Source organism: Lepidochelys kempii, chromosome 2 (assembly GCF_965140285.1).
Source record: "Lepidochelys kempii isolate rLepKem1 chromosome 2, rLepKem1.hap1, whole genome shotgun sequence".
NCBI classification, from domain to species: domain Eukaryota; kingdom Metazoa; phylum Chordata; order Testudines; family Cheloniidae; genus Lepidochelys; species Lepidochelys kempii.
The window spans coordinates 60457917-60467855 of record NC_136381.1 but is presented as its reverse complement, the minus strand read 5'-3'; the positions used below and the strand labels follow the sequence as shown (position 1 = coordinate 60467855).

The window sequence follows — 9939 nt, the reverse complement described above, 5'->3', positions numbered from 1 at the left end:
TATTCGCAAAAAGAAAAGGAGTACTTGTGGCACCTTAGAAACTAACCAATTTATTTGAGCATAAGCTTTCGTGAGCTACAGCATCATGCATCCGATGAAGTGAGCTGTAGCTCATGAAAGCTTATGCTCAAATAAATTGGTTAGTCTCTAAGGTGCCACAAGTACTCCTTTTCTTTTTACACACAAAGTGTGACAGATGTTAGCCACATCACTTAATGCACTACTGGATAGTGCTCAGAGGTGAGGAGGTATAAGAACCTGAATAGAATAGAATAGGGTTATGAGACAACCTCTACTTTTTCTGTCTGCATCCCAGCTTTTACTACTGTTTTCTACTATATACTTTTTGTGGAAACAGTGATACCTTTTGCTTTCTGTGTACTATACCTCTCTACTTCCCTGAGTGAGAATTCCTGCAACCATTTTGTTCTTAGAGTTCAGTGAAGACTATTACATAGGAAACACAGCCTGTATACTCTTTCAATAACAAATCCCACTAGAAATATACTGTTTATATATGAAGAAACATAAGCTTTTTTTTTAAAATTGCTGTTAGATATCTAAAACAGCACTAAATGAAAGACTATTATATTGTTTTGTTGAAAAGTAGCCTAGTATACAATTCCTCATACAAAACAGAATGCTAGAATTAATATAAATTATACATGTTTTAAAATCTGTAATGCTTCATTAAAATTAATTGACAATCCATTTTAAAAGGAGCTATATTAGTGTCCTTAGTTTTTTTAAAAGCTTGTTTAAAATTTATTTTAAAATGTTTCCCTAACAGCCAACTGAGACAGACACACACACTTTACAAACTGCAGTCACTTATTTTTAGATCTTAATGTTGCTTATACCAAACAGCTGATGACTGTATTGTTTGAGCTCTGTGGGATAAAGTGAAAAAATGTGCTAACTCTAAAGCTTCTTGTTCCCACTCTATCATGCCACTGAGCCCACACTCTGCAAGAAATACCTGTACTCCTACACTTCAGCAACAGGCAAGCTTTCCATTAGAGAGCTGTGAGAAACTTTCAGCCAGAAAACAGTAACGCGCAGTCCACTCTGGATAGTAACTTTCAGGCTCTTGGTAAGGAAATATCTGTGATTATGTCTCCCTGTAGTGTCTGGTCCACACAGAGGCCATGAATCTGCTATTTCCATCTAACAAAGTTGTTCCATGAGATCACAGGGTGCCTTTATTTACAAAGAGAGTAGTTGTGCTGTTGGTGCTGCAGGCCCTGGGCTCTGTCGTTGGTGATGACCCCTCCGGGTTCTGTTACAATAGCTCTGTCAACTGGGCTCTTTATGGTGGATACTCAACCAGAAAGTCTGAAGACTAGTTTACAGCTGAGGGTGAATTAATGGTGGGGGAGAGAGAGAAATAAGAGACAAAATAGCAAGAGACATAAGAAAACAAAAAGATGTATAAAACCGAGGGCTAGATCTTGAGGTGCAGCTAAATTGCACAAAGTGTAATTCTGGAGGCATGTGCAAGCGTAGATTAGATGGGTTAGCCTACTTTAAAATCTTTATTACAGCTGTTGTTTTATTTGAATTGTTGCCAGTGCACTTTCTTACACTCCTCTCTTCTGACCTTTATGAAGTAGCAGTACTTTGCTGATCCTATTGTTACTTTGTGCAATCAGGTCCCTGTGCGCTGTTAGAGCAGCCTAAGGACTGCTGTAATTTAGGCAGCTGTATTGTCCACGAGAGGCTATAAAAAGTACATTCATGCCCCTTTTTTCTCTTACACTGAGGTGGAGTAAGAGACTCCACCTCAGTGTAAGAGATTCTGTTGTTGTTGATTCTGCACCACTGCTCTTCATCCTCACTGGGCTGGTTAGAATGGTTTTAGTGCCAAATTATTCTAGCGATGCTATGCACTGTAACTGGAGCACACCTCTCCCCCCAAAAAACTATGGACTGATTTGTACATAGAAGGCTTGAGTGCCAAAAAGATCTAAAAATCTCAGAATCCTAATGTAGAAAGACCCTGTGCCACTGGTGTCTATTTTAGAAAATAAAATCCATGTGTTGCTGGTTTTGGATATCAGTGGTGAAAACAATTGTGCCTCAGCAAAGAACACTGTGCACAATGTCTCTCTGAACTCACAGGTACACAGGGGGCATCACACCCACTGCTGCCCAACTGCAAAAAGGGTGCAGTATAAGATGTATTTGTAAAAGGTGCTCATACCTGATCTCCTTCTACAGCAAGGAACAAGTCTTTGAAATGAAAAGCAATGTAAACGGTAGTCAATAAATGTGGGACCTGAACTCATTATTCAAAATTCACCTTCCAATCAAAGAAAATTTGAAAAAGAAGCATCTTTTGCTCTTGAATTTGTTGAACATTTGAGCATTGCCTGACATGGTGGTGCAATGGACTAGAAAGCCTGATTCAGCAGATATGCTGAATGTTCAGCATAACTGGACACACACTTCATAGCTCTTTATTTTTTTTTGTAGGAGAATTTAAAATAAAAAGAGAATGTTTGTTGTTAAAATAGTTCAAAATTAAACAGTGAATTCTGACAGAGCAGAACTAATTCCTGCTGATGAATAAAAGCATGGAATGCTTAAATCTTGAAAACTGTGTTTCCTTAAAATATTCTTTTTTGAAGGGAAGAAGGGTGGTTATGACTCTGCTTCCAGATAAAGTGAAGAGGTAATTGCCTGAAGTGCAGAAAGAATAAGTACTATTCTCTTGGTTTCCACCCTAATCCAGCTTCCTCTAAAACCAGGTGAATTTTATGTTGACCTTAATGGGATTTGGATGAGGGCCCTTGGTTACTGGGGTCCAGGTACTGATAGAAGGGAAAGGTCTATATGTATTTTACATTGTTTTATTACGATGAGCAGTGCCCTCAGCACATAGACAGCTAGAAACTTCATCGTTACAAAGAAAATAATTTGAGGCAGAATAAAACCAGGGAGGAAGGGGAAGAATTGGATACACCCAGCACCCCCACCATGCCGCATGTGCCAAACAAATCATTTACTAGAGTTTGATCCGCTCCTTTTCAATCAATATGCAAATGAGGGGTGTGAGGCTTGTCCGTACAGCCCCCACCCCCACGTTACCTCGCCTGGATATTAACCCTGGCCGATGACAGTCAGTTTCCCTGAGCTCGCCAGGAAACTTCAGCCAGCGGGGGAGGCGGGTTACCGTGTGTCGCGCTGGCAGCCAGGCGCTGGCAGCGGGGGAGCCCGGCGCGGAGCCGGGTCGCTGCTGATCTGGCGGGAGGCTGCGGGCTTTGGTCCCGTATGTGCGAGCGGCCGCCGAAGAGCCAGCCCGCCCCCGCGCAGCCAGCGGCGCCGGGGGCGCAGGGCTGTCCGTAGGGAGGCAGCTGGGCGAGGCGAGCGCGGTGGCCGGGGGAGCTGAGCGGCTGCTCCGGTAACCAAGGAGCCGACCCAGACACCCGCCGGCGCCGCTCCCGTCTCCTCCCGCCGGCCCCGTGCCTCGCCTCCGCAGCTGCCTGAGGGCACCCCCGCCCCGCCCGGCGCTGGCGAGCCCCAGTTGCCTGAGTTGGCTCCGTCCCTGGGACTTGGGCTTTCGTCTCCCCCTGCGGGGGCCCTGCCCGCTCCCGCCGCCAGAGAGCCCCGCGCCTGCGGGAGAGTGAGCCGGGCCCCCGCCGCGGCAGATCGGCTCCCGATGGCGGCGCACCAGCAAACCAGGATCCAAGCCTACCTGGAGCGGAACAGGATCGGGCCCCTGTTCGAGGTGAGGCGCGGCGGCCCCGGCGACCGGGGCGGGGGGAGGGGTTGGGCTGCCGGGGCACGGCAGGTGCGAGCTAGTGTGTGACCCCCCCCCCCGGTGAAACGTCACGCGATTCCACGGGCTGCAGGCGCGCGCCTTGTCCCCCCGGCCGCGCACCTGCACCCTCACCCGCCCTGGCCCTGCTCTCCCAGACACGCGCCGCCTCGCGCGCAGGGATTCCCCCCGCACGCAGAGCGCACGCCCCCAGCTTGGCCCCAGCCGGGGGAAGCCCGCCGGGTTCCGCCGCCCTTGGGGCGCGAGTGAGGAGAGCCGCGTGGGCAGCCGCCCTGGCCTGTGTGTGAAGGGAGCGGGGAAGCGTCCCGCGCGTTGCTAGGGCGAGGGGAGAGCGAGTGACTTTGCCCCGCCCGGCCTGAGAGGCGTCCCTGACATTTCCATGGGAGCGCTGGGAAGGGCCCCCGAAGGCTCGCTGGGCAGCGCGACCTGTGCTCACACACACACAGCCGCCACATGGGAATACTTCCCTGGGCGTCCCTGTGCTTCAGGGCGAAACACAGAGGCTATGGGAAGACCTAGGGGAGGCAGGAGAATGGAACAACTCCTTCTGATTGCTTAGAAAGAAATTCAACGTAGCGAGAAATGAATGTGTATTTACAGGGAAATCACCGCACTGGGCTGGGAAGGTAAAAGCAAATCTGCCTACTCCTACCGAAAATCGGTAAGAAATGACATCGGTGCTGCTGCACCCCCAGGCTTGAAGTGGATTCCATCATATACAGCCTTTACAGTTCGGTTCAATGGCTCTCAGCATCCTCAGTATACAAATTGCTCCAGCACCCTGAGAAATGATGTATTTTACATCTGTATTTGCAATAAAACACTTGGCCACAGGCTACATACAGTATTTTGCTAGGTTTTCTTTAATATGAACAAGATCTACAAAACCTAAGTGTGTGTATGATCATATATAGTACTATTGTGAGACATAATCTCTGTTTTTCATTATTTTCCTTATCCTTTACCAATCTTATTACATCTGATTCACCTATTAGTGTTACTTACCTGGAAAATAACAGTTTGGTGAATTGTGTTTCTCCATGTTAGGAGGCATCTTCAAACTGTAATAAAAAGCCGATTCAAATTTTGTTAGAAAACAAGTTGATAAGGGTCAGTTGTTTTATCTTACGTGGACTAAGGCTGTTATGACAGAATACCTTGGTTCAGATTCAAGGAAGTGGATATTTTCATTCTTCAAATCTGCAATAAAAACTCTTTTAAAATTCAAAGTAGATACCAAGGAATAGACCAATTTTGCTATTTCTAGATTTTTATCAAAATTTTCCCCTTTTTGATGTTAATGAAATGTTAGAGTTTTATAAACATGGTTGCTTGGCAACTATAATGAAAACAATGACTAATTCGTCTCCTCTTGTGACTTTTCACTAACAGATCTGTCTTTTATACACTAAAATTAAAAAAAAAACACCTGACCCAATATAAACTTGGTTAAGAGACATTGGCTATATTGAACAAGTTTCGCGATACTATAAGATGCTCATTTCTATTATTAAGAATTAGTAGGATGTATTAATTTTTAAGGACTGGAGGAAAAAACTGCAAGAGGTTGAACCTGTTTTGATACTTTGTATATTATTAGAGTTACACTTTTGGATGAAATTCATCTTGATGCAGAGCTCCTGTGCAAGGCCCTGCACACCACTTAAGCCAGAGGTGGGCAAACTTCAGGCCACATCCAGCCCACGGGACCGTCCTGTCCAGACCCTGAGCTCCTGGCCAGGGAGGCTATCCCCTGGCCCCTCCTCCGCTGTCCCCACTCCCATGAACTCCGTGCCGCCAGCTCTCTGGCCCGCTGCTCCTCCCGGGCAGCGCAGCTGGCACTGGCATGGTATGGGGGCAGGGAGCGGGGGGTTCTGGAGGGAAGTCAGGGGACAAGGAGCAGGGGGCAGTTGGATTGGGTGGGGGTTCTGGGGGGGCAGTCAGGGGATGAGGAGCGGGGGGCATTGGATTAGGCGTGGGAGTCCTGGGGGGCCTGTCAGGGGGCGGGGGTGTGGATAGGGGTTGGGGCAGTCAGGGGACAGGGAGCGGGGGGGGGGGTGGATGGGGTCCTGGGGGTTGAATAGGGGCAGGGGGTCCTGGGAGGGGGTAGTCAGGGGACAAGGAGCGGGGGGGTTGGATGGGTGGGGGATTCTGAGGGGGGCAGTCAGGGGGTGGGAAGTGGGAGGGAGTGGATAGGGAGCAGGGGCCAGGCTGTTTGGGGAGGCACAGCCTTCCCTACCTGGCCCTCCATACAGTTTTGCAACTCCAATGTGGCCCTCGGGCCAAAAAGTTTGCCCACCCTTGACTTAAGCCTTGCAGATTATCTATGCAGCAGATATAGGTGGATAAGCCATCAATACCTCCCAACATACCATTGAGGAGCCTCTGAAACAACTCCACTTAGGCCAGTATTGGGAACTGGTGTCAGGAAGGGAGTTATTGGATCCATAGAAAGGATGCAAGGGCTCTGTAGTTGCTTTTCTAGTCCATAAAATAAGTGTGTGCCTTTTTATGCAAAGAGTCTCCTGCCACTTCACCCAGATAAAGCCTGGCTGCTTCTGTTTTATGCGGGTGATATGAATTTTGTAGAATTTAGGACTTGAAGGGATCTTGAGAGGTCTAATCCAGTCCCCTGCACTCAAGGCAGGATCTTCCTCCAACATTTACGGACTGTCTATGAGGGATGTTTCTTTCCTCTTCATGAGAGGGAAATAAAAGTTTAGCTTTTCATTTCAAGATATATACACATCAAGATATCGACCATCCCTGACAGGTGTTTGTCTAACCTGTTCTTAAAAATCTCTAATGACAGATTCAAAAACCTTCCTAGGCAATTTATTACAGTACTTAACCACCCTGACAGTTAGGAAGTTTTTCCTAATGTCCAACCTAAACCACCCTTGCTGCAATTTAAGCCCATTTCTTTTTGTCCTATCATCAGAGGTTAACAAGAATAGTTTCTCCCCCCCCCCATCCTTGTAACAACGGTTTATGTACTCAAAAACTGTTATCATATCCCCCCTCAGTCTTCTCTTCTCCAGACTGAACAAACCCCATTTTTTTTTCCAGTCTTCCCTCAGAGGTCATGTTTTCTAGACCTTTAATCATTTTTGTTGCTCTTCACCAGACTTAGCTCAGTGGAAATGTCAATTTTTCCTAGTTTGATCCTGACATCCTTAGTCAAGGAAAGCACCTTTGAAGTCAGTGGGAATTTGTCTTAATCAAAGACCACAGGATCAAGCTAATAATGTAACTACGCGTGTTCTTATATAGAAAGATATAGTAGATAATGTGTACGTTGTGCTCCTAATCAGTTAAATTGAATAATATTTTATAGCTTGTCATGCCTAACAAGTTTTGCCATAGTATAAAATGAAACAGATACTTGGGTTTCAGTGAAAGGTGGGTAAAATCCTCTTCACGTTATTTTTGGGTTCTTTATCCCGTTTCCATTCCTGATTCTTATTAGTCATCAATTGGCAAGGACAATTGTCCTTTGCAATGTGTACAAACTCGCTGGTGCCCAGCCAGTACAGGGTGAAGTTAGATGGAGCTCAGTAAAGGTGATATTTGGTCATCAGGTCATTGCTATTATTGTCACTATATATGGTTCAAGGCAGAAGCTTTAAGGAAGTGCCTAAGTATTGCTGATTTAATAGTGAGCGAATGGAAGGGTGCCACAAGGAATGGGCAGAGAAACAGTGAATTGAAGTGAGGAAAGCCAGGGATGGCAGAGGATAAACAGAAACTTGTCCATCTATGTACGTAAATGAGCAGTACCCCGTAGAAAACAGGATTTTGAACTCCAGACGCAATCGTACTGGCATAACAAGCTGATGTCTGAAATGCCAAACCATATTTTTTTATGACCAGTAGTTCCCTTGCATGTTAGTCTGGGTGGTTGAAGCTGTTGGTCAGTGCATGGTTTGTCCTGCCAAAGGTGCCAATTACTGACAGTTTTGTGTATGACAGAGTAACTGTCCTTTCTGTCCTTGTTGTACTTTTTGCCTCCATTTTTGTCCATTATTCTCCCTATTGTATTGTACTAGTAGTAGCCAGATCTGAACACCAGCTCTTATGGAATTCAACTTCAACAATAGCAACACATGGTGTGCATGGGGATCAGTAAAGTTGCAGTTGTTTGGGAAATCTTTATATTGTAACAATTATATGTTGTCCCAATGTTATCAGAGGGATGGAATATTTCACTTGAATGACACAGGTGTAATAACTGAAGTGGAAAATGTTTGAGAGTATTACCACTTGCTAAAATTTCAGTTCTAGATACCTCTCCCGAGAAGGCTACTTGTACCTTCCTTATCACCAGAGTAGAGGTAATGAGCCATCCTTGCCACAGTGAGTCCGCGGGAATCCATTAGAATCTCCAACCCCTGTCAACAGGATGGTCAATACAAAACTCCAGGCATCCTGCTGCAAAGGGCAACACCCAGCTCCACTTAGCTAAAATCATGTTCAAGAGTGTGCAGCTATGATTGTGGCTTGGTTGTGGCAGGGGTGTTATATACAGCCATTGGTGAGAGTATGTATGTATTGGGATTTAAACAAAGGGTATCTCTACACTGCAATGGAAACCCAAGCTAGCAGACCCTGGGTTTGTTAACCTAGGTCTTGAGCACCTACACTTATTTGTAATCCCAGGTTAGGAATTGTTGAACCTTGGGTCCCAACCTGGGGCTCCAGCATCCATACAGCATTATGCGGGCCATATCTCAAATTTTTCTTGTTGTCCTGTTGACAACTCTGTGATATATTGAGTCATAGAGTTTAAAGCAAGAAGGGACTGCCGGATCATCTAATCTGACCTCCAGGATATCACAGGCCCTTATGCTACCGAGCACCTACACACTAAATGCAGATTAAAGTGGGAAAACTTGGCTGTCCACCAAACTTGACTGTCCAGAGGCCAAAAAAAGTCTGCTGGTAGATTGTGGAATACTCTTGGTGGACTCCCAGAGCATAAGTCCTGTGGGGCTGCGGCTACACCACAAAACAACAGCACCTGAACCCTTGGGCCTGGATTGTCTCCGGCTCGGACCCTCCTCCCCGGTAACACGAGACCTTGAGTTTGAGCCTTGGGTTAGCACAATTTGTGTGTAGACAGAAGGGGGGTTAGGCTTGAGCCTGAGTTAGAAACCTGGGCTTACACTGCAATGTAGATATGTCCTCAGAGGCTCTGTTTAACAGGAATTTTGAATGTGGAATTGTTTCTGGGGAAAAAAAAAAGTGAAGCTTCACAGTGTGAACAGGACCTGTGTATATATTCTGTATAAAGCTGGCCAGGAAATAATATTCTAAATCTGTACCCACTTATTTCTCTCCAACTGAAGTATTGAGTCACTCTGAATTCCCAGGACCCAATTCTAAAGTTCCTTTCTCATGCAAGTAGTTCTCACTTATGCTAATAATCCTAATAAAGTCAAGCTCCTTTGAACACTTGGAAACCAGGACATTACTCTTTTAGGATCAAACTGCTCCTATTTGTCGGAGAAAAACACCGTTCTCACTCTCAGGTTGGGTGCAGCAAATCAGATACACTTTATTATCTCAAGCAATTGCAGAGAGGGAGAGAGTGCACTAGGACACAGGGTTTCCCCCACCTAGGCAGGTCTCACCCAGATAAACAATTAGAGCAAGTATTTATACCTTTATTACAGACAATAATAAGCAACAACTGCATATTGTTTATACATATTCCTTCATGATATCTTATTTTTCTTACCATTTCTCTCATAGTCTGTATTCTATTCTTATCTAATACAAGGTCACAACAGCCTCTTTCACAGTTGTTTTCCACTCGCTTCGCACTATCCCAGCTTCTACAAATCTCGAGTTATTAAAGCTAGAGTTAGCCTGACTCCTGCTCATTTCAGAGGCCTGCATCCAAATTCCCTTTATCTACTTTCAAATATTGAAGTAATTGGGCATTTAGCTATTAGCCTGAAAAGGAGCAGAAACAGTCCTTTAAAAAGAGATTGCAGCAGACCTATAACAGTTCTGAGACATGTATAGTGATTTGAAGATTTTCTGATGTATAGAATTAAGTGTTTGGTTAAGTGTTGAAAAACTAATCTGTACATTGTTATGCAAACCAGAAAATGGTTAATTCCTTGAACTAGGTTTTTATTTATTTATTTATT

The 9939-nt window shown here is 45.3% G+C and overlaps 1 protein-coding gene across 8 annotated transcripts in view; it reads left to right on the top strand.

The window, feature by feature from the left end:
- The first annotated feature begins 3144 nt into the window (after positions 1–3144).
- The window catches only part of C2H8orf34 (chromosome 2 C8orf34 homolog), a 366689-nt gene continuing 359894 nt past the window's right edge, over positions 3145–9939 (top strand). For all 8 annotated transcript variants that reach the window (XR_012157171.2, XM_073330917.2, XM_073330918.2 and 5 more), the window contains exon 1: positions 3145–3730. Coding sequence is in view for 7 of the 8 variants with exons in the window: in XM_073330917.2 (XP_073187018.1) it covers positions 3662–3730 (69 nt within the window). In the remaining variant the exon portion in view is untranslated. The remainder of the gene's footprint in view (positions 3731–9939) is intronic.